Raw genomic sequence first — 25,301 nt, 5'->3', positions numbered from 1 at the left:
TACTTAGAAAGTTTCAGTCTTACCAATAATGAATATAAGCAAGTGAAAACAACTATTAGGTACATTTCTCTTACATTGATTTAATCAGATGTGGTAATAATTAGGACTGGCAGATATGTAGTAAAATAGATATGCTCACCTTTTTCTCATATAGTCTTTCTGAAGGGTCCTCGAGGAATAAATGGATCATAAAACTAATCCTATACTTGGCACAAGTAATCTAAGTTAAAACATTAAAAGTAGTAAACTAAAATCCATTTAGTGACATGATTTTTATAGTTATAATAATGAAATACTGAAAACCTAAATACCAACAGTTGGAAAATATAAACTTTGGTGTACCAGCCGGATAGAGTGTTCTGTCAGACTGAGGTTCAAATTCCTTTTGAGCTAATATTTTTAATTAGTTCTGTGTCCTTAGGCAAATTATGGAACTCTCTGAGCATCAGTGTATCTGTACAATGATAATTAGACCATATACCAAGGACTGGTCATATTTTGAAGAGAGGTATTTAGTTTCCTACCATACAATGGGTTGGCTTAACAACAGAATTTATTTGCTTATGGTTTCAGAGGCCAGAAGGCTTGCTTCCTCTTAGGGTCAATATGGGTATCTTTTGGCTGGCCAGCAATCTTTGGGGTTCTTTGGCTTTTCCATCACATGGGCAATGCAGATGGTAGTGTCTTCTTCCTTTTCTGGGTTTCAGTGATTTTCAGATTCTGGCTGCTCCCTGTAGCTGCTTCTCTTTCTGCATCCAATTTCCTTTGCTTATAAGGACTTCAGCCATATTGGAGTAAGCCCCTGTGGCAGTTAGATTCAGTTGTCAACTTGGCCAGGTGAAGGCACCTAGTTCTGTTGCTGTGGACATGAGCCAATGGTATATGAACCTCATCTGTTCCTGATTATATCTGCAGTTGGCTAGGAGGCGTACCTGCTGCAATGAATGACGTTTGACTTAATTGACTGGTGCTTAAATGAGAGAGCTTAACGTAGCACAGCCCAAGCAGCTCGGCATACCTCATCTCAGCACTCGCAGCTCAGCCCAGGCCTTTGGAGATGCAGAAAGGAATCACCCCGGGGAAAGTTGTTGGAACACAGAGGCCTGGAGAGAAGACCAGCAGAGACCATCCTGTGCCTTCTCACGTAAGAAAGAACCTCAGTGGAAAGTTAGCTTCAACTCTGAAGAACTAACAAAATAAATCCCCTTTTATTAAAAGCCAATCTGTCTCTGGTGTGTTGCATTTTGGCAGCTAGCAAACCAGAACAGCCCTCTCTTCCCATTCAATTGGGGCACTCCTTAACTAATAGCATCTTCATAGGTCCTGTTTGCAGATGGTTCACACCCACAGGTCAGGTAGGGAGCTGACCATACCTTTTGTGGGAGGCACAATTCAATCCCCAACAGGTGGGGATAATGGCCATTCAGATGGTGGGGATAATGGCCATTCAGATTTGCCTTCAGGTTACTTTCATTTTAATTTCCTACTTAATCAGTAAACAAATGGTACAGAGGAGGTACATGAGATTAAGAAGGTGAATGTACTTGACTCTTCAATGCCTGTTTTATGAAGTCCTGCCCAGAATTTGATGGAAGATGCAGTCTGTGTGGAGTGAGGAATTTACCTGTTCAGAGAGGTTCAGAATTGCAAATTCACTGCCTTTTACAAGGTTAGGCTGGGAGAAACGCCATGTCGACATCTGAGGAGCTTTTACACAGCAAATTTCTATGTATCTGGTATATTTTTTCTTGTACTACTTTTTTTTTTTAACCACACCATCTGGCCTTCAGTAGATCTGGTTATAGCCTACTACAAATGATTTACTGAAACACAGTAAACAATGAGTGAAATCATATATATATATAATAAGATTTATTTCTCAATAAGATATATCCTAATTAGATTTTTACACAAAGTAATAGGAAATTCCATTGTTTCTTTAATCTCAGGAAACATACACTGAGCCCTTCTTGAGTATCTTCATCATCATTTTTTGGTCTGGATTTTGGTGTTTAGCTATTTCTGTCATCTGGAAGAACAAAATAGTACCAACAACAAAACAACAGCAACAACAATAGAGGGGCCACACCACATTTATAAAAACGGCATTGCTTCTGTGACGTTTGAAGACTAGTTTTCAGAGGTATAGATGTTTCATGGGGACATCTTTTATAAGGTTCTTGTGAAGATTAATTGAGGTAATGTACACACAGTGTTGAATATAGTACCTAGATGTATTTCAACAATAAGATGTCATTCATTGTTAGTTATGGCTTTATTTTATGGGTCAATTAGGAAAAAACACTGCCAATTAAACTTTGATATAGTATTTTTTTAAATCTCTTAAAATTGTAATTTTATGAAAGAGCCCTTTTAGACCAAGATACAAATTTTTATCACCAATTACTCTTGCACCTGAGTAAGAAGAAACATATAAGCAAAATAAATTAAGGTATTCCTGAAACTTCACATTCAAAGTTTGATTTTCTTAAATGATTTTTCAGTTAGAGGTCATTAGTAGCCACATTTCTCTATATGGTGGTGTCCTGTGTGCCAAAAAGGGCATTGTAATGCAGCATTTTTCACAGTTGTTTTTCTGAGTATCTGACAACCCATTCTAAAGTGTCTTTTTTGACTAAACTCAAAGCTTTATTTCTTGTCCTCTGCTGAATCACATATTGTTGGAACTTAGACAATTTCTATCCAAAATCAGTTAGAAATTTTAGGCAATTTGCTATTTACTTCCCTAACAATAGTTTTATGTGATACATTAATTGATCAACTCACATTTACTCCAGGGATTTGGCCATTTCACCTGATTTCAGTGGTATTGCTTGGCATAGGATATTAATCCATGTGCATGCATCTCAGTAACAAAATTGTTAAAAAATTTTTAACAATTTCGTCTACTTGTATCTTCATTTTACATTACATAAAACAATTAGCTTTTGCTTTGCAAGAAAATGTGAAATTTCTGTCATTTTTCAATCTCGAATATTTGCTTCACTACTCTCATATGTACACTTTCAACTTCTCTATTTCTGTGCCTTTTTTCTATGTCAAGCCATAGTGTATTTATAAAGATATTTTAAATGGTGATTACATTCAACAGAGGAGTATGAACAGTATATAATAGTCAATGGAAGTAATAAAATTAGCTAGGATTAAAAACTGTATACATGGGCAATGTTTCAGATGTTAAAATGTGAAAAAAAGTATGTCTTAGAATGGGTGGAACATAATTGTAAGCAGTGAGTAAGAGACATAATTATAATCTTATTTTAATCATTAAGAGGGAATCTGTCTGTATTGGGGGCAGTAAGTTATAGAGAAAGACAAGGCCTTGGCTTTCCACAATGGAGCAGAGTCATTCTTGACCAGAAGCAATTATCATACAAGTAGTAAAAATCTTATCAATTATTGCTTTTTGAAGAGAAAGCCACAAAAATTGCAAGAAGTAATGATCATTGAGTTTCTGTTGCTTTCATCTTTAGTCTGACAGTTTGTATAACATGCTTACAAAGTCTAAGTTTAGATATCACTGATTTAGTTTGTGAGAACTAGGGAAACACAGACATTCTCTTCTACCACAGAGAAAAAGAATTTGCAGATGAAATCACTGATGCTGCTAGCAAAAATATACTTCACTTTCTGCATTTAGAGTGGTGAAACTTTCTGCTTCCTATAAAATAAAATCCACTTTCCACAATTTAACAGCAGTTGTTAGCTGCAGTGGGTCAGTTGTTTTCTAACCCATGGGGTCTGAATTCAAGCTTATAAGCATTTCTGTATACTTTTTAGCAATTTCAGAACCAGGTCCAATAAGTTCCACTAATTAGATTCCCTGTTTTGTAGAAGAAAAAGGAATGGAATTAACCCCCTTCCCCTCCCCTGCTGCCACACACAAACATAAAATTTGACTCCTTTAATGAGGGTAAGTTTAGATTTATATTTTCTACTTATGTATATATACCTCAGCTTAAATCTATACTAAAAAATGCTGACAAATTTAATCAATTTGTGGTTTGCTTAACACAACACTAAAAGGAACCAAAACTATATACTGATTTTTGCACAAAACTGATGGGCTGGTACCTTGTCATGTAGACATGCATAAAGAACTTTCCAACTTGAAAAACTTTTGTTATTTTTCAGATAACTCTAATGTTATTGGAGAATGGGGGCTAAAACAAAACCTTTCCTAAAGGCACTTTACCTGTGCCTCTCTCAAATATATTTCATTTTCCATAGTGTTATATTTCTGTGTATAGTTTATGTTATTACTTGATTGTAAGCTCCTTTAGGATAAGTTCCATATTTCATTCACCTGCTTGTTTTTTTTAACATCACAGTATCTTAGGGGCCCTAAATAAAATATTTTTGAATAAATAAATGTGTGGATTCAAACTAGTGCTTTATTTAATATTCAAAGATAATTGGAGTTAGGAATAATTATTTTATTATACAATTTTGAGATTAGTGCTGCTGTACATTCTTAGCTTATTTACCATGAAAAATGACACTAGTTGAATGACATTCAACTACTTATTCTAGATTCTTTTTCTCTGAACTTGACTTCTATTTGAAAGTTCTAGTATGTGGAACTTCCTGTAGTTGTTCCCCAATAGTAGTTATCCACCAAAACCAACCAAGAAAACAGTTAAAATACATAAAATAGTGAAGCTTCTGGGTGCTCCTCAAGAGCCAAACAAATTTAAGGGAGGAGAGAGAAACAAAGAAAACAATCCTGTACTGCTTTAACTTAAATCAGTGGTTTCCTGTCTTTTTGGACATTTTTTCCCTGAGTTTTCTCATTCCTTGTTCTTTGAGTTTGCTAATAACATAGTGTTTTCAGGGAAGAGTTGATGCCTTTAGTTTACTTACATGGTTTTTTCTTGTCCCAGGCATTGATAAAGTTTTCCCCAGTTTCAATCAAATATATGGATACTTGGGAAATCTGTGACCCATATGTCTTATCGGTTGCTAATAGGAGTGGCTGCTTCAAGTGTACTAAGTAATGAATCCCTGAAGTGACCATCTATAATTCAGACTCAGTAGAGTCAAGTCTGACCTTTGCTGTGTTTTCAGGGCCCACAGCACCCCAAGAGCATGTCAAGTATTAGTAGTCTATGTAGATGCTAAAAGCTTTGGTGAACTCTTCTAAAAAAGTTTGTACCCAACCAAACTTTTACAAATCATTATGCTTTTTTTATTAAACAGTAGAATCTTATTTAAACATATGCAGATTATTCACTTGGATAAGGAACCTGGTTTAAATTTTGATTCTGTGGATATGTGAATTGTGACCATAAGTTGTCTGGGGAAAAAAGTCATATGATATTTTCTAAAGCCCAGTGTTCTAAAAGGAGCCTAAACAGAACTGATGACAACAGATTGGAGGACATACCTAAGGAATTGAGAAAGAAATGCTGTATAGAATATTGTCAAGAGCATGGGGTTTAGAGCCATAGAGTCTTGAATCCCATCATGGCTTACACTCTTAACTCTGTGATTTGGGGTGAATTACGTTGCCTTCTAGAGCCTTTGCAGGAAATTGTAATACCTACCTCAAAGGATAATGGTGAGAATTAATTGAAATAATATTGTAAAATTCTAAACACTTTTCCTAGCACCTAAATAAATAGTTTTTACTCTTGTTGCTACTTGTTGATATTTCCTGTGCTGTTATTATTCAAGTGGAACAGCACAGAAAAGATATACTTCTAGAAATAACTCCCACAAGAATAATAGTATGGAATTAAGTACCTACCAAAGCTAGATAAGTTTCATTAAATCTTAAGCACCTGGCAAGGGGCATGTTATTAATATTCTGGGTTTTTTTTACTAATGAGGAAACAAGACTTAGAGAGCGGAAGTAATTTTTTCAGAGATATATAGGTCGTAAGAGAAAGCACCACAACTCAGCTAGGTCTTCTGACTTCTAATCCAACGCAGTTTTCATGGGCTGTTCTAGTTTGTTAGCTGCTGGAATGCAATATACCAGAAACGGAATGGCTTTTAACAAGGGGAATTTAATGAGTTGCTAGTTTACAGTTCTAAGGCCGAGAAAATGTCCCAATTAAAACAAGTCTATAGAAATGTCCAATCAAAGGCATCCAGGGAAAAGATACCTTGGTTCAAGAAGGCCGATGAAGTTCAGGGTTTCTCTCTCAAGTGAAACGGCACATGGCGAACACAGTCAGGGCTTCTCTCTCGGCTGGAAGGGCACATGGCGAATACGGCATCATCTGCTAGCTTTGTCTCCTGGCTTCCTATTTCATGAAGCTCCCCGGGAGGCGTTTTCCTTCTTCATCTCCAAAGGTCGCTGACTGGTGGACTCTCTGCTTTGTAGTGTTGCTCTCTCTGAGTCTCTCTGAATCTCTCATTCTCTTTTTTTTTTTTTTTTTTATTAATTAAAAAAAGAATTAACAAAACAATTAGAAATCATTCCAATCTACATGTACAATCAGTAATTCTTAATAACATCACATAGTTGCATATTCATCATTTCTTAGTACATTTGCATCAATTTAGAAAAAGAAATAAAAAGACAACAGAATAAGAATTAAAACAATAATAGAAAGAAAAAAAACAAAAAAAACAAAAACAAAAAACCTATACCTCACATGCAGCTTCATTCAGTGTTTTAATATAATTGCATTACAATTGGGTAGTATTGTGCTGTCCATTTCTGAGTTTTTATATCCAGTCCCGTTGTACAGTCTGTATCCCTTCATCTCCAATTATCCCTTCTCTTCTTTTTTTTTTTTTAATTAACGGAAAAAAAGAAATTAACCCAACATTTAGAGATCATACCATTCTACACATGCAATCATTAATTCTTAACATCATCACATAGATGCATGATCATCATTTCTTAGTACATTTGCATTGGTTTAGAAGAACTAGCAACATAACCGAAAAAGATATAGAATGTTAATATAGAGAAAAAAATAAAAGTAATAATAGTAAAATCAAAACAAAACAAAACAAAACAAAACAAAAACCTATAGCTCAGATGCAGCTTCATTCAGTGTTTTAACATGATTACTTTACAATTAGGTATTATTGTGCTGTCCATTTTTGAGTTTTTGTATCTAGTCCTGTTGCACAGTCTGTATCCCTTCAGCTTCAATTACCCATTGTCTTACCCTGTTTCTAACTCCTGGTGAACTCTGTTACCAATGATATTTCAAGTTTATTCTCGAATGTCCGTTAACATCAGTGGGACCATACAGTATTTGTCCTTTAGTTTTTGGCTGGATTCACTCAGCATAATATTCTCTAGGTCCATCCATGTTATTACATGGTTCATAAGTTTCTCTTGTCTTAAAGCTGAATCCATTCTGCCATTCTATGTCTTTTGATTGGGAAATTCAGTCCATTAACTTTTAGTGTTATTACTGTTTGGATAATATTTTCCTCTACCATTTTGGCTTTTGTATTATATATATCATATCTGATTTTCCTTCTTTCTACACTTTACTCCATACCTCTCTCTTCTGTCTTTTCGTATCTGACTCTAGTGCTCCCTTTAGTATTTCTTGCAGAGCTGGTCTCTTGGTCACAAATTCTCTCAGTGACTTTTTGTCTATAAATGTTTTAATTTCTCCTTCATTTTTGAAGGACAATTTTGCTGGATATAGGAGTCTTGGTTGGCAGTTTTTCTCTTTTAGTGATTTAAATATATCATCCCACTGTCTTCTAGCTTCCATGGTTTCTGCTGAGAAATCTACACATAGTCTTATTGGGTTTCCCTTGTATGTGACAGATTGTTTTTCTCTTGCTGCTTTCAAGATCCTCTCTTTCTCTTTGACCTCTGACATTCTAACTAGTAAATGTCTTGGAGAACGCCTATTTGGGTCTATTCTCTTTGGGGTGCGCTGCACTTCTTGGATCTGTATATTTAGGTCTTTCATAAGAGTTGGGAAATTTTCAGTGATAATTTCTTCCATTAGTTTTTCTCCTCCTTTTCCCTTCTCTTCTCCTTCTGGGACACCCACAACACGTATATTTGTGCGCTTCATATTGTCATTCAGTTCCCTGATCCCCTGCTCAAGTTTTTCCATTCTTTTCCCTATAGTTTCTGTTTCTTTTTGGAATTCAGTTGTTCCATCCTCCAGTTCACTAATTGTAGCTTCTGTCTCTTTAGATCTACCATTGTAGGTATCCACTGTTTTTTCCATTTTTTCTTCTTTGTCCTTCACTCCCACAAGTTCTGTGATTTGTTTTTTCAGATTTTCTATTTCTTCTTTTTGTTCAGCCCATATCTTCTTCATGTCCTCCCTCAATTTATTGATTTGGTTTTTGAAGAGTTTTTCCATTTCTGTTCGTATATTCAGCATTAGTTGTCTCAGCTCCTGTATCTCATTTGAACTATTGGTTTGTTCCTTTGATTGGGCCATATCTTCAATTTTCCGAGCGTCATCCATTATTTTCTGCTGGTGTCTGGGCATTTGATCAGATCTCCCTGGGTGTGGGACCCAGCTGGTTGAAAGGTTTTTCTGTGGAATCTCTGGGCTCTGTTTTTCTTTTCCTGCCCAGTAGGTGGCGCTCGTGGCGGTCGTTTGTCTGCGGGGCAGTCGGCCCGGGAAACCGCGCGTGGAGGCGGGGGTCGCTGGCCGTGGCTTGGGGGAGTGCCGGTCCAAATTGCCCAGCTGGCCCGAGACGCCAAGCGTGACGGGAGGGCCCCGCTATCCAATGTTCCCAGTCAGACCGGGGAGCCACGTGTGTGGAGGGGACCCCAGACGCCAGCCACCCCAGCCGGGAAAACGTGCACCCCTCGGGTATCTCACAGCAGTGGAATCTCCCTACCCGTTTAGCCGTTCCAGAATGGGGTACGCTGTCTTTTTTGGTCTCTGTCGTGACTCCGGGAGCTGTTTTGTATTGTTTCTGTTTCTTTAGTTGCTTTTCTGGAGGAGGAACTAAGACCCGCGCGTCTTACTAAGCCGCCATCTTCTCCGGAAGTCCCTCTCATTCTCTTTTTATAGGACTTCAGAAACTAATCAAGACCCACTCAAATGGGTGGAGACATGTCATCCCCTAATCCGGTTTAACAACCATTCTTAACTAAATCACATCAACCAGGGAGATGATCTCATTACAGTTTCAAATATACAGTATTGAATGGGGATTATTCTTTATGAAATGGGACTTATATTAAAACATAGCTTTTCTTAGGGGACATGCTTCCTTTCAAACCAGCACATGGGCCTATACTGCCTCTTACATGGAATTATATAAGCAAGTGCAAGTTGTGAGATGGTGAATAAGTTAAGGATCAGTGTTGCATTTTAGGCCAGGTAGCTAGTGACCCCACAGGTGAAAGAAGCCTCAAACTGAGTTCTCAGCTTCCTAGACTTCCCTTGTTCCATGGATAAAGACCTGGTAATTTTTAACTGTCTTGTTAGCTTCCCAATGCCTTCGAAGAAATTATTTATATATTTTATGCAGTTTTTCTACTTTTCAGTGGCAGAATCAATCCAGATAACCTTGTCTATCATTACCAGAAGCAAAATTCTCCTGGATTCTTCATTATCACTTTGATTTTCAGTTTTAATTATTTTTGCAACTTGCTTCTCAATAGCGCATGTAACTGGAATTGTTTGCCTGAAGCAAACTTTACTGCTCAGTCAAGGCAATTGGCTCCATAGAACATTATTATTATTATTATCCCGAATTTGGACATCTACATTCAAGTTTCATTATAATTCAGGTAATCCACTTTGTTCTCCTGTATCTAAAGCAATAGGTGTAGAGTGAGAGAATAAAAAAAAAGAATCAGAGTAGAATGACTTGAAGCAAGTTGCTTTCTTATGCTTTCTGCTTGTACTGCAGCTGAACTCTATGAAGGCAGCTTAGCGTCTCTTTGTCAAAGAGGTTTTAGATTGTCATCTGATGAGAAGCAGTGTGTTTCAGTTTTACAAAACAGTGTTGATAAATACCACAGTGTGTCTGCTTTTAGTTGATACTGCAATTAGATTATTACAGCTTTTGAGACAAGGTAAAGAAATAGAGAAGCCAAAAACTTTAATGAATCACTACAATTTAAAATAAAAAGGAGCAAAATCAGAGGACTCACATTCTTAATCTTAAAATGTATTACAATGCCACAGTAATCAAAACAGCATGGTAGTGGTGCAAAGATAGACATATGGACCAATGGAAATGAATTGGGCGCTCAGAAATCAACCATCACATTTATGACCAACTAATTTTTGACATGGTGGGAAAGGACCAATCAATTAAGAAAGAATAGTCTCTTCAACAAATGGTTCTGGGAAAAGGAGATCTCCATTTGCAGAAGAATGAAGGTGGACCCCTACCTTTGAGGTTGTTTAGTTTGCTAGTGCTATCAGAACACAATATACCAGAAATGGATCAGCTTTTATAAAGAGGATTTATTAAGTTACAAGTTTGCAGTTCTAAGGCTTAAAAGTGTTCAAATGAAGTCATCCAATGAAAGATACCTTGACTCCTAAGAAAGGCCAGTGTCTGTTACCTGGGAAGGCATGTGGCTGGTGTCTGCTGGTCCTTATTTCTGGTTCCATTGCTTCCAGCTTCTGATTCCAGTGGCTTCCTCTGTAAGTGTCTATAGGTTCTTACTTAGCTACTCTAGGGTAAAACTCTGTGTTTCATGTCTTAGTTTACCATCTCCCAGGGCTGGAGATTTCTTCTCTTCAATCATCTGTGTCCTGGTTTCATACGGCTTCTCTAAGCATCTCTATCAATACTCCAGCCATCTCCAAATATCACATCTGAGCATTCTCCAAAATGTTGCCCCATTTAAAGGACTTCAGTAAACTAATCAAGACGCATCTTGAATGAGTGGAATCACATCTCCATCTAATCAGAAGGTGATACCCATAATTGGTTTGCCACATCTCCACAGAAACAACCTAATTAAGAGGTCTCACTCTACAATATTGGATCAGGATTAAAAGAACGTGGCTGCCCCCACAAGGTTGGATTAGGATTCAAAGAACCTGTCTTTTCTGGGGTACATAACAGTTTCAAACCAGCACAGAGGATCATCAAAGAGCTAAATATAAGGTCCAGAACTATAAAACTCCTAGAAGAAAACTTAGGGAATCATCTTCAGGGCTTTGTGTTAGGCAATGCTTTCTTAGATCTTACACCCAAGTTACAAACAACAAAACAGAGAGATAAATGGGACCTCATCAAAATTAAAAACTTTTGGGCCTCAAATGACTTTATCATGAAAGTAAAATAATAGTCTATACAGTGGAAGAAAATATTTGACAAGGGTTTAATATCCTGAATATATTTAAAAATCCTTCAACCCAACAGCAAAAAGACAAGCGACCCAAGTAAAAAGTGGGCAAAAGACTTGAATAGACTTTTCTCCAAAGAAAATATGCAATGGCCAAAAAAGCACATGAAAAAAATGCTCAACATCATAAACCATTAGGGTAAAGTACATCAAAACCTCAATGAGATACCATTTCATACCCAGTAGAATGGCTACTGTTTAAAAACCAGAAAATTACAAGTGTTGGAGAGGATGTGGAAAAATAGGAACATTCATTCACTGCTGGTGGAAATATAAAATGGTATAACTGCTGCGAAACACAGTTTCTCATAAAGTTAAGTATAGAATTACTATGTGGTCTAGCAATCCCACTTCTAGGTATGTGCCCCAAAGAAGTGAAAGCAGGGACTTAAACAGATATTTGCACACCAGTGTTCACAGCAGCATTATTCACAGTTGTGAAAAGATAGAGGCAACCCAAATGTCCATTAACTGATGAGTGGATAAATAGAATGTGGTATGTACAAACAATGGAATATTATTCAGCCATAAAAAGGAATGAAGTTCTCATGTATGTGACAACATGTATGAACCTTGAAGATGTCATGTGAGCAAAATTATCCAGACAGAAAGGGATAAATGTTATACAATCTCAATGATATGCAATAGTTAGAATAAGCAAATTCATAGAGTGAGAATCTAGAATATATGTTACCAGGGGACACAGAAGTTCTAAGGAATAGGGAGGTAAGTCTTAAAATGTACAGAGCTCTTATTTGAAATGATGGAAATGTTTTGGTAATGGATGGTGGTGATGGTAGCACAAAATTTTGAATGTAATTAATGGCACTGAATTATATATTTAAATGTGGCTAAAAGGGAAATTTTATGTTGCATATGTTACTAAAATAAAATTTTTTTAAAAATCTGTGGAACTGCACATCACACACAGTGAACCCTAAGTTATACCGTGGGCTATAGTTAATAGTACCATTATGGAAATGTGCTTTCATCAATTGTAAAAAATGTACCACACCAATGCAAGGTGCTAATAATAAACTGGTCTATGAGAATTCTGATTTTATGCATGTTTGTCCTGTAAACCCACAACTTCTCCAATAAAATAAATAAACAGAATGGAAAGCCAACTGAAATGCAAAGAAAAGGAACGATACTAGGATACGAAAGTACTTTTGTTTGCTTTCACTGTCTAGTAACTATTATCACTTCTGACACATCCAAACAAATAGTATGATCAGTGATTTCATGTTGCATTTTCTTCATTTTATTAGTGATAACTTGAAAAAATTAAGGTTGATTGTTTTTCAATGTTTTATTTTATAAAAAGTATTGAAGAACTTTTGAACTCTCACCAAGAAGCCATATGAATGAAACATACAACTTCGTTTTGTTTTATATTATAACAAACTAAACTGTTTGTTTTCATTTTATTTTTGTTTTATTTTATATGCAAAGAGCTGTTTTATTTTTCAAAGGTAAAATAGCTCATTTTTTAAATTCCCTTTTGCATGAGAGACGTTCATTGAACACAACCTATTCTTTGGAAGTAATCTGAACCTAGATAATAAATCCTGAAAAGTTCCTATACCTTCCAAAATATATAATTTGCAACTAAGGTCATGTTGCTGCCAAATTTTCATTTGTACCTATGTTTACAATGATACTTTATATGATTGTTTTTAGCTTCTCTTAGCTAAGTACAATCCAATAAGCATAACATTAAGGTGCTGTGGATCATTTATAAATACCAAAATCTATCACTGTGAATTCTTTACAACTTTTCAAGAGGAAATTTATTTCTCTTGTATACAATTTGTTTTTAAGATAAATGAATACCATGTAAAGATTGTTTTACCTTCAAATTTATAATGCAAGACTGACCATTGCCAAGAGTCCCCTACCCTCAGTTGAAACCTGGACCCTGACCAGACATTCTCCATTTGTTCCTTTAGATAGGCCTCCTTGTAGGCCTGTCTTTCTTCCTTCGAGTTAAATGTAGGCACATTTGGTAATAAATGCTACCATGGCATTTTGTGGTTTCCCCATACCACTGTAGTTAAAGATGTGGTAGTGTTTCTATAATAAACATAAGTTTACAAGGGTTTATAATTTGTTTGAAAAAAAGTTTAAGGATGTTTGCACAGGGTTTCAATAGTGAATTTGTATTTTTTGGTTTTGAAAAAAAAGTAGGTTTGAATGTATTCTGCTTATTCCATTGTTATCTTCCACTTAATGTTTCAAAGTGCAGTGCTACCCATATAAGATTGGCATGGAAAATAGTGTTATTCTCATTTTAGAGAAACTTCTGCTGTACTTCAGAGAGGGATTAAGTTGAGGATCTAAGGTCATATGGTGAAGAGGCAGTTGAGATGAATGATGTTAAGTCAGAATCCAGAAGCCAAGGGGCAGCTATAATGAACTCAAATGTTTTAATTCACGAGTGATACAAGCATAATCTTTTCTTTAAATTTATTTTGGTTCATACTCTAGAAAATTAATTTTACAAACTGGGCCAAACTTTCTGCTGCTTACTATTTCTGATGAGCTGCGTACATGGCAACCAGTGGAGATTAGTAAGGCAAGTAGAGCCGAATAATCAGAAACTCAGCTACAGCTGTTCAAAGTCTGGATCGCAAAAAGTATAACTCAACTTTACCTATAGAGGAAACAAGGCTTAAAATTACATCAGAAACCATGCAAGCAAGAAGAGAATGGAGTGAATATTTAAAGTTTTGAAAGAAAAGCTATCAATCTAGAATTCCGTATTCAGCAAAATTATCCTTTGAAAAGGAAGGATAAATAAAGACTTTCTCAGACAAACAAAAGCTGAGGAAATTTGTCACTGGCAGACCCATCTTGCAAGAAATGTTGGAAGTTCTTCAGAGAAAAGGGAAATTATATGAGTCAAGAAATCCATATCTACCTTAAAAAGAAAGAGCATTTGAGAAGGAGTAATGAAGGCAAAATATAATCATTTTTCTTATTCTTAACTTATCTAACAGATCACAATTTGTTCAAAATAATAATAGTAACAATATATTGAGTGATTATAGCTATGGACAAGTGAAATGAATGGCAGCAATGTTAAGGGATGGAAGGCCAGAATTGGCATACTCTGTTATAAGGTACCAAAATTTCCTGTAAAATAGCATAGTGTTTTTGAAAATGGGCTTAGATTAGCTGTAACTATATATTGCAAACTCTAGGGCAATCACTAAAAGAATTTTAAAATGAAATATAATTGATATGCTGAGAGGAGAAAAACCTGAATTATATAAAATATTTATTTAATACCAGAAAAGTCAGAAAAAGAGTGGAAGACAAAAAATAAAGTGTGGGTGTGTATGTGTGAGTGTGTGTGAGACACAAAGAGTAAAGACAAGCAATAGAAAACAGTTAACAAATATGTTAGATATTAGCTCAGCTATTTCAATAATCACTTTAAATGTGAATGGTCTAAATACAGCTTAAATGATAGAGTCTCACAGTAGATAAAATACCAGGCCCAATTATATGTTGTTGTATTAGTTAGGGTTCTCTAGAGAGACAGAATCAACAGGGAACAATCACAAATATAAAACTTATAAAAGTGTCTCACGTGACCAAGGGAACACACAGTACAAAATCCACAGGGCACAGGCTGTGAAGCTGACGATTCCGATGGAGGGTCTGGACAAACTCCACAGGAGAGGCTCACCAGCTGAAGCAGGAAGAGAGCCTGTCTCTTCTGAATCCTCCTTAAAAGGCTTCCAGTGGTTAGATTGAGCATCACTCATTGCAGAAGACACGCCCCTTGACTGATTACAAATGGAATCAGCTGTGGATGCAGCTGACATGATCATGATCTAATTCTGTGAAATGTCCTCATTGCAACAGACAGGCCAGCACTTGCCCAACCAGACAAACAGGTACCAACACTTGGCCAAGTTGATACATGAAGCCAACCATGACACTTGTCTACAAAAAACCTACTTTAAATACAAAGACACAAATAGATGAAAAATAATGGGATAAAGAAAGATATACCATGTTACCACTAATCAAAAGAAAGCCAGAGTAATTGTCTTAATATCAGGAAAAACAGAAAAGGAAAGTTACCAGGAATTTTTAGGAGCATTACAAAGTGATAAAGGAATCAATTCTCAAAGAAGACTTAAAAATTCTAATATATTTGTACCTAAAAACACAGTATCAAAATACTTGAGGCAAAAACTGATAAAACTGCAAGGGGAAATAAACAAATCCACTATTATAGTGGGAGACCAGCACTTCTGTGTTAGTAATTGGCAGATTCAGTAAGCAGAAAACCAGTAAGGGTATGGTTGAACTGAACCAACAGTAAACTGGATCTAATTGACATTTATAGAATACTTCATTAAATAACAGCAAAATACATATTCCTCTTAAGCTTATATGAAATATTCACTACGATAGACTATATCTTGGGCCTTAAAACACATTTCATCAAATTAAAAAAAAACAAACAAATCCTCTACCAAGTATCCCAGACCACGATGAATTCATACTAGAAATCAATAAAAACAGACAGCTGGAAAATGCCAAAGTATTTGGAGACTAAACAAGAGTCAAAAAAACTCTCAAGAGAAATTAAAAAGTATTTTGAACTAACTGAAAATGAAGATAAAATGTATCTAAATGTGTGCGATGCAGCAAAAGCAGTAATTGGAAGGAAATTTTTAGTATTGAATGCATATATTGTATTTAAAAATCAAAATTTCTATCTTGGAAAACTGGAATTAAAGGGGCAGATTAAATCCCCCAAATAAGCAGAAGAAATGAAATGATAAAAATTAGAGCAGAAATCAATGAAATTGAAAACAGGAAAACGATAAAGAAAGTCAATAAAAACAAAAGCTGGTTCTTTGAAAAGATCAATGAAATTGATAAATCTTTAGTCAGGCTAATCAAGATAAAAAGAGAGAAGACATAAATTACTGATATTAGAAATGAAAGAGGGACCATCACTACTGATCCCATGGACGTTAAGAGGATAAAGGAATATTAACAACTCTCTGTTCTCAAACTTGATAGCTTACATGAAATGGACAAAGTTCTTGAAAGACACAATCCACCAAAACTTACTCAAGGAGAAATAGATAACCTGAATAGGTCTATATCTATTTTAAAAATTGAATCAGTAATTAATAAATTTCTGATATGATTGTCTGCAACTTTATGAGTTAGGCTATGGATTTGAGGACTAAAATAAAATCACTGAAAAGCATATGCTTAGTAGTTCCCTCTCTTCTGCATACTTTAGTGCTATTTTCTGACAATTAAATTTCTCTTGGTTTTAAAATTAGAAGAGGTAAAATTATTAGTACAATTGCTATTCAGTTTTATAGAATAAAGGTTAGGTATGTGCATGTGATATGTGTGCTTAGACATTAAAGCTGAATATTAGATTTATAAATTTAAGGGCTATAAAAAAAACAGGTGATGCACTCATAACACTAATGGGGTGGTTAAAATGTCTTACCTTTAAGGTCCTTCTCACACTTTTCCAGATTCTAGATTTCCAGGTAGTTTTGTTTCACATTTCACAGGTCAATATGCTGCATATTTGATCAATGAATGATCACTTTCCATTTTTACTTAATGAAACTCTCATTTCAAAGATTATCCTTTTGTCTCATAATCATTCCTTTTTCATAGCATATTTGAGTTTATGTAGCAATTTGGGCTCTCCAAATAATAACTGTTTCAGTAGCAATTTTCATAAAGTGTGGGCTTCATGCATTATTATGTTAAAGAAATTTCCATGCCAAATACCTAAATATGACATGGTTTTTCACTTGATCTGCAAATTGGCAGTAGGAAAGGAAATTCTCTAGTACTTCTGTACTAACTAAATGCCATATCCACTTAAATTATCTAACAGGCTACTGTAACTTACTTGAAGAATACAGTAGTTTGCTTAGCTGAATAGTCTGAAAAGCAGTAGAGAGTCTTTTAACGCTGAAATTGCCACAGACAAATGCCAAATTATATACAAAGGATCTTTTTCTCTTATACTCCAGAGGATTTTATCAATGGCTCCAAAAGCAACTTGTTAATATATTCTCTTCAACGACATATGGGTTGCTGTTTTGTCTTAAATTATTTCCATTATTGTTGAATTACAAAATCAGTTTTACATATTTGCCTTGTGTGGATTTTTCATAGTACTGTAGAGATATTTATAAACCAGTGGTTTATTATTCTTTTGTGGTTTGGGGTAGGAGCTGTTTTTACAGTTTTTAACATCTCTTGAAAGGTTATTCTAGATCATTTAAAAATCATTCATTGTTTCTTAATTTACTAAATGGTGTTTATATTGGATCAATAGAGTAAAAAATCCTGATTAACTGATCTTGACAATCAGTGGGAAGTTCTGTACATATGTGCTCCAGTCTAAAGAACCAATTGCATGAGGCTAGAAAGGAGAAATGTGGCAAGTATTGAAAACCTGTACTTTTGTGTGTAAGCTCATTGTGAATTAGCAGCTGCCGAGAGGGCAGAAGCAACTGGAGGCCAGCCTGGCAGGTAGAAGTTCTAGAAAACAGCAGGGCCATGACTTACCCTAGGCCATCAGCCCAGTCTGGTGTGTTGGGTTCAGTTGGGGTTCTCTACTTAGCTGTATGAATTTGTAAGTGTTTAGGATTAGTGCTCATTCAAAAAAGAGGGTCAGGATGGAGAGAAAACTTGAAACCATGTTTATATAAGGAAGAGCTAGAGGAACTGGGGATGTTTATTCTGGAGGAGAGGGTACAGAATTGCTGTCTTCACAAATATAAATGGCTGTCATGTAGAAGAGAGGCTAGATTTATTCTGCATGGCTCTGGAGGGTAGAATAAGGGCCAATGGAGCAGATTTGGCTCGATACAGAAATAGCTTTGTGCTGGTTGCACATATCCCTGAAAGGAGTAAACTGCCTCATAAAGTAGTAATTTAAGATCTTAAAGACAGTCATGCCTAAGCAGATGGTTGCTGTTGTATAAAGGATACTGGAAAAATCCCTTAGGACTGAACTAACATTCTCCAAATACTTTGAACTCTAAGATCCTGGTTCTCTCTGCCCAATACATTTCTTGACCACCCTAAGTTTTCCAAGCACAATTTGGGGAAGCAGCAACCTCCAGACACTCCAATAGGGGTACCAGACATGCAAACAGTGATAAACAGCACAGGCTAAGTGAGGAGTGCTGTGAGGAAGCCAGGTGCACAAGGTCTCAGTGCTCCAAAGAGGGCCCACAAATATAATTCCCAAGATAGAAGTGCCTGAGCTGAGCCTTAAATGGGAGTTTGCCAGGAAAAGAGTAGAGATAGGATATTATAGCATGAGAAGAATAAATGCAGAAGCCCAGACAAAAGAAAGTGTGGGGTGCAGATGGATAGGAAGGGAATAAAATTGAGCGGTAGCTAAATAAGAAAGTGCTTCATATTCCAAACTGAGTGTCTGGATTTAGGAGTGACAGGAGAATAACCTAATCTGATTTGCACATCTGAAAGGTGGCCAGATGATAAGGCTGAGAATGGAGTGGCACTAATAATGAGGTCTCCAGAGGCTCCATCTCTCTGAGCTTCAAGTTTTTTACCTCTTACAAAAGGGGGTTGTTGACTATTGTGCAAAATTCTCAGCAATTAATTTCATTTAATGCCTTTCTTTATAGTATCACATTAACCACCACACTCACCACGCTGTAGGTCTTTCCAGCCTATGGGTACAAAAGGAGTCATGTTGGCAATAACAGTCTAGATTTCTCTGTTGTGTCCTCGTTGTGCAGCTCTAGGACCTCCAGGCCCTCATAAAAACATTACTCATTATCTCTGGGGCCCCTGGGGATGACTAATGAGAGCTTATAGACTGACTCCCCATTTTTCCATCCCTCCCCCGACTCCTTGTTACCAGTTTGTGATGCTGTTGGTTTCTGAACCCACTTGAGGATGGTATTGTGCCTTCTCATCCAGTCCTGCTGATGCCCTCTGTGACAAAGATGAGGTCCCTGTCCAACACTGATGTTCCTAGAATTGCAGCCTTAATGGAGTCAAGGTGACACTGCACTTCTCAAGTGCAGTGTCACTTCACTTCACTGTGGCACAGCCACACTGTTTCTAACAAAGAGGGGTAAATGGCTCACTCTTCATTTTGTGTCACTTTGTCACCTGGACAATGAAGTAGGAGTAGCTAATCCCTTGTGTCTCACAAAAACCATGAAGTTCTTTCAGCTTCTGCCAACCTGTGAAAACAGTAGCTGAGAAAGCCATTAGCATTTTTTCATCATTCCAGTTTTCCCTAAGGTATCCAAAGGGCTAGTTCTCCTTCAGCAGAAAGATAAGGCAAAACAGATGACAGTCCTGGCAGCTCTACCCACCAGATGACAAGGCATACCTCTGGCTAAGATTACTAATACTGTTACTAATTACTCTATGCCTTGCATATGGCTAAACACTTTTCATATATCATCTCATTTCATCACTCCAACCCTCTGACTTTTAGTATCCTCATTTGTAGATTAGGATGAGGTTTAGAGAAATTAAGTAACTTGCTTAAAGCCAAGCAACTGACAGCTAGAATTCAAAGCCAGGCTAATCTGAAATATTCCAGACTCCAGTCTCTCAACTCCCCAACACTTGAGCATAAACAATCATAATCTTTATAACCTTGTTAACAGTAAAGTGCCCACTTTGCTCATTGTCATCTTTGTATAAACTCAGAATTGGCTTTTGTATGCAGGGCTGGGAAGAAACAGTGGATGCTGCTATTTCTCACCTGTTGAAGACTTGCCTGTCAAAGAGTTCAAAGGAGCAGGCTTTGAACCTCAGCAGCCACCTGAACATACCCAAAGACACAAGCCGGCTAAAGAAACATATCACCTTGCTCTGTGATAGACTGGCCAAAGGTGGACGCCTTTGCTTAAGTACCGATGCTGCTGCTCCCCAGACCATGATTATGCCAGGTAAGTGCTTCATCACGCTCCCTAAACACAATCATACTTTTCCCCAATTAAAAGAACGTGCCTGCTGTTGTATTTGTAGTTTAAAATTCATATTAGAGCGATGATAGCCTAGAAAATTGCTTTCACATTTTCCCTCAGTTATCCCAGAGTAACCACTTAGTTAAATATTCTTGGGCTATTTGCTTACTAGACATTTCTAGAATGGTATGTCTGTGTTTCTGCCCTCTGCTTTTAAATACATGATCTATTGGATTTTGCTTTTGATGAAGAAAAAAATGGATTAAAAAATGGAACTATTTTTTAAGGAAAGTTTTTCTAAATGTGATCTCACGATACCATATTTCATAAATTTAAATAACGTAATACAAGCAGCTGATGTAATCCAGATGAGTCTCATCCCTTCTGCCATTAGCTTAGATTGCAGTCATCAGAATGAGGGGAAAGAGACAAAGAAAAAGCCCAGGGACCAGGAGATGTAAGCAGGCTTCAGGGCCAAAGACATACATGGGCTGGGATGTGGAGAAATCCAGCTTCCCCTCCAGGAGTGGTTAGTGATGGCCACAGAATTTTAAATCAGCCCATCCCACAATTAGAGGTTCTAGCAATCTTGCTCTCACTTATGCCTCTTAGACATATCAGCTTCCAAGCCCCCGCTTCCCTCTGCCTCACGTCTCTCTTTAGGACAATAGCAAGGGGCATAAAGTAAATATATTAAATGCCAGCAACTATAGCATCTGTTTTCTCCTAAAGCAAAGACCCCTAATATAGAAAGTTGTATGGGTTTTCTCTTCTTTCTCACATGCCTTTTGTCCTCTTACCCCGCCCTCATGCTGATGCTCCTGCTGTTGCTTCCTTTTCCCTGCACTCAACATTCCTAGAAGTGAAAAGAATGCAAGCAAAATCTTAAAAAGATAAACATGGAGACAGTGTAGTGTGTATAATAAGCATAGGCTTGAGTCAGACAGGCCAATGTTTGGGTCCAGTCTCTATCCCTTACTACTCATGTGACCCTGGGTTGTGTTACTTAGCTTTCCAGAGATGTCCTGTCTTGCTTTTTGCAAGTAAATATAATAATGCCTTCCTTGTTGCTGGGGCCTCACGTGTTTGTAAAACACCTAGCACAATGCTTGGAACGGAGACACACTCCAGAAATTTAAGCTATAATTATTACCTTTGTAATGGATTTATATATAGAATCAAGCCTCTAGATTTAGGGGTGAAAAATAGCTGGTTTGGGGTCATGAGACTCTGTATTTCTCAAAAAGAATATTTCTAATCTGGCATTTCCTGAAGAGAAATGCCCTTCCATGTAGAAGCAGTTCTGACCTGGGTTGTCTTTATTTAGGTCCTCTTCTTATCTTGCCTTGTAACTTTTCCATAACTTCCCTTTGGCCTCCACACATCCCTCTTCTGTCTACCACTGCAGGATTATTTTCCAAAGAAAGAAATACTTAGGTTAATCAATTGGTAAATGAAAGATATTCATTACAATTGATACTCAGTATATGATTCTCCCTCCCTGCCTCTTGATGGAAGAAACAGGGGTGATATGAGGGAGGAGGGCAAATATATAAAAGAGAAAACTTAAGAAAGGATGGGATGGGCCCACTAATTGGCTGGTACCTTTGTCATTCCAGGCAAAGCAGCCCTGGGTTCTCCCTGCCAGATTCCTGTCTGAGCTTCTTTGCAAACAGCCATTAGAGGCTCTGTGGCAATGCTGTGAGCAAAGACCTGGGCACCTAGAAGGAGTAAATGTTCCATTAGTCACATTTATTGATTATGGGACTTCAGTCATTTGTTTAAATAGCTAGGTTGGAAGCAACTTGAAGATTGTGTCCATATCTAGGATATGAAACATTTAAGCCCTCAGTGCAAATTTTTCAAAAGACTGGGAGGAAGGAGCATAGGAAAAGAAGACAAGAAGAAGGAAGAAAAGAAGAAAGAAGGGAATTGTGTTTGTTCATAAATCAGGAGTCAGTAGCCAGGCTTCTGCCTCTCATGTTGACTAGAGCTGAGTTCACCCCGTTGAGGATATGTGTGCTTCACTGCCACAGTCATCATCTCTTGCTTTTATTTACTGATGACTCACTTTCCACTCTGGAATTGAGTGACTCTCCTTCCCACTTGCCCTGATCAAATCATGACACTTTCTTCATTTTGTTCAATCAGTGCTCTTTATGATTAACATACTCAGTTATTGCCTCTATTACTTCTCCTCCCGAGAATGTAAATGTTTCACTTGTTTTCTCTCTCTCTGTAACACATTTTTGAGGTAGAAAGAGACATGTAGACTTATTGCTGTTCTACAAATAGAAAACAGAAGTCAGAAAAATGAAATTTCTTGCCCAGAGTTACATGGTTACTGGAAAGGTTAGGTCTAGAATCCAAATCTACCCACTGTGTTTCTCTTTAGACCCACTGACCACAATAGTACAAACACATTTCCAGCTCGAGCCTCCTCCATGCAAGCTATTCTTGATCTGGACTTCTTTTCACTTAAATTGGTCTAGCAGTATAGGAGGAAAAGGGCAGAACAATTTCCTGTTGTCTCTTCATTGCTATGAGAAATATCATAGAGACTTACCTTATATTTATTTTGTACTTAATTTTTGTTATCTCTACAAGTGACATGATACCATTATCATGAAGATAATTAGAAATACGATGAGTTACTTCTGCTTCAAACCAGTAGTTATATAATTTACGACATTAGTTTAGTTTTAATGGTTGAGTCAGAATATACTAAGGTCAATGGTATATTAAAAAGGAATATTGGATTACTGAACATATAAACCTGCAAATGTTTGTCACAGAAATGGTCTTTTTTTTTTTTTTTTTTAAGAGCTGGTGGGAACTTACACATCATCTGGTCCACTGCCTTCATTTGACAGCTGAGGTGACTAAGGCATGGGAAACCGAAATGACTTAGTGGTTGGTATTAAGAGCAGGAGTGTGTGTAATTTTGCCATGTTTCCTATTAAATTGCAGATGGATAAACATCTCAGAATAAAAAAATCCCTTGGATTTTCTAGCCTCATAACTTTATGAGCCCCGCATCTTGGATGGCATTGCCTTTTCATTGCTCCTGTAAAGGCCATGGTGATACCATCTTCTGGTTTCCAGAGTTTGAACATATTTCCCACTGGGAATTACCTTATGGACTTCTTTGCCTGATACCTCTTCCCCTTGCCTTTATCATCCTTCAGACACTCTTAGGTTTTAGCCTTGGTTGGGTGAATTATTATTGCAGAGCTGTCAAACTTCCATTTCTCTTGTCTGCAGCTCTGGTTTTCACATTTTTCAGGTAGGGAATACTGCTTGTAAGGACTCTGTTTTCACTAAATGTCTTTTATCTCATCTCAACTGCAGGTCTTCTACCCTTAGAGTAAGTAGTGTTTTTAAACAGTCTTAATGTTAAAGCCTCCAGGGTTTGGCTGGCTTTCTCATATATTAACTGCTTTGCTTCTGCAGGCACTTTAGGCTGAAAGACTTGCCTTAGTCAGCTGGGGACTTCCTTTTATGACCGCTGTGTCTGGCACAATATTTCAGTGGTTCTACTTATAGCTAGGATTTGAATCTCTCAAGCACGTATACAAAACTCTTAATGTATAGGTGGGCCTAACTCATGATATTTGGAGACTATTACTTTTAACCTCATGAAAACTGTAGCTTTTATCACCTCCTTATAGGTTGGGCTTTTTTTTTTAAATTTCTCTCATCCAGGTGACTCACTGCCTATCATAAAGCGTATGGGTGAGTGTTGCCGTCAGATGGAAGCGTGGAGAGGAAACTTCATGGGCCCCACAGCAGGGCGGGCAGGATAAGCTGGACAAGCGGGACATGCTGAAGGCCCGAGCCTATGGCTCACGGTCAGTCCAGGCTGATCACGTGACACAAGTGAATCGTTCCTTAATGTTCTCTGAGCTGTCACAAACTATAATGGGCCATAGCTTCAGCTGTATTCTCTATAGCATTGCCAGATTTCTGGGCTAAAAGAAAGCCAAGAGGGAAAACAAGCAAACAAACAAACAAAAGAAAAAAAACGAGTGAAGACAGCGTGGTAAATACAATCAATCTTTTTATAGGTATGAAGCCGAAAACTTATTTTGAGATGTGATAAAGACCACCTGGGATTATTTTGTGGATTTTATTATATTAAGTGGATAGGAAGAAATACCAATTACAGATCTAAGGTATTTATTTGTCCTTTTTTTTTTTTTAGACTAGTCAAGTGAAGCAGTAGGAGTGGAGAATGAACAAAGTAATCTATAACTGACTGTAATCAATTAGTTGTAACTTTCACTGCACTCGGACCAGCCTATTTTGTCCTTTTGAACATTATATTTAAAATTCCTACTTTTTAGTATTTTAAACTTGTATTAATGACCCTTTTGCCCTAAGGGATAGTATTTTGAGGTTACTTCAGATTCCTCCATTTTAACAGAATTCAAATGTAATTATATGAATCTTACTTATATGCTTGATAATACATTTGGTGTTCACTTCATATTGTCAGTATGATTTAGTTGTTGGTTTTATACCTTGAATATTCATAAGTTTGAATTCTTTCATTAACTTAAAAGGACATTTAGACTAATTTAATATAGGAGAGACCTCAGAGAAATCACTGTCTTTTGACTTGTTTTTCATGCAGAGAATATAGTACTATTAAAAAAAAGAAGGTTCCAGAACGGGAAAATACTATTGTGAAGTGAACTGACAGCAGAAGTACGTGGGTCCCACAGCCAGTTGCATTATACAGGGCAGGTTTCTCAACCCATCTACGTCCAAGATTTCTTAAGGATAAAGTAGGAATAATAATGGTGCTTTGCCATAGAATTATTGTGGAAATTACAGTTGTACATTTAAAATACTTAGCAAGGGCTGGAACGTAGCAAATTCTCAATAAATGAGAGATGATGATGATAATTTAAAAATGTAAAATCCTAAAGGTATTGGTGAAAACTTGACAAAAATGACTCTAGAATTCTATTAGAGGAGTAAAAATTTAAGATTGGACATGAAAATTTTTAAAATGGAGAGTGTAA

General features: G+C 36.8%; 1 protein-coding gene and 1 long non-coding RNA gene across 8 annotated transcripts in view; one reads left to right on the top strand and one right to left on the bottom strand.

Annotated features, from left to right (window-relative positions):
* BBS9 (Bardet-Biedl syndrome 9) overlaps nucleotides 1-25,301 on the top strand; it is a 699,527-nt gene that overhangs the window by 539,509 nt on the left and 134,717 nt on the right. For all 5 annotated transcript variants that reach the window (XM_077120094.1, XM_077120102.1, XM_077120084.1 and 2 more), the window contains one exon: nucleotides 20,031-20,253. In XM_077120094.1, coding sequence (XP_076976209.1) covers nucleotides 20,031-20,253 — 223 coding nt within the window. The remainder of the gene's footprint in view (nucleotides 1-20,030; nucleotides 20,254-25,301) is intronic.
* The window catches only part of LOC143649971 (uncharacterized), an 83,442-nt gene continuing 78,556 nt past the window's right edge, over nucleotides 20,416-25,301 (bottom strand). The window contains exons 5-7 of one of the 3 annotated variants that reach the window (XR_013159274.1): nucleotides 21,877-21,992; nucleotides 21,580-21,673; nucleotides 20,416-21,127 (exon numbers count right to left, since the gene is read on the bottom strand). This is a non-coding gene — a long non-coding RNA (uncharacterized LOC143649971). The remainder of the gene's footprint in view (nucleotides 21,128-21,579; nucleotides 21,674-21,876; nucleotides 21,993-25,301) is intronic. The other 2 variants (XR_013159278.1, XR_013159277.1) reach the window with 2 other exon arrangements.

This window comes from Tamandua tetradactyla, chromosome 1 (genome assembly GCF_023851605.1).
Source record: "Tamandua tetradactyla isolate mTamTet1 chromosome 1, mTamTet1.pri, whole genome shotgun sequence".
In the NCBI taxonomy this organism is placed as follows: domain Eukaryota; kingdom Metazoa; phylum Chordata; class Mammalia; order Pilosa; family Myrmecophagidae; genus Tamandua; species Tamandua tetradactyla.
The sequence above is the reverse complement of the archived record's forward strand: the minus strand, read 5'-3'. Positions and strand labels throughout refer to the sequence as shown.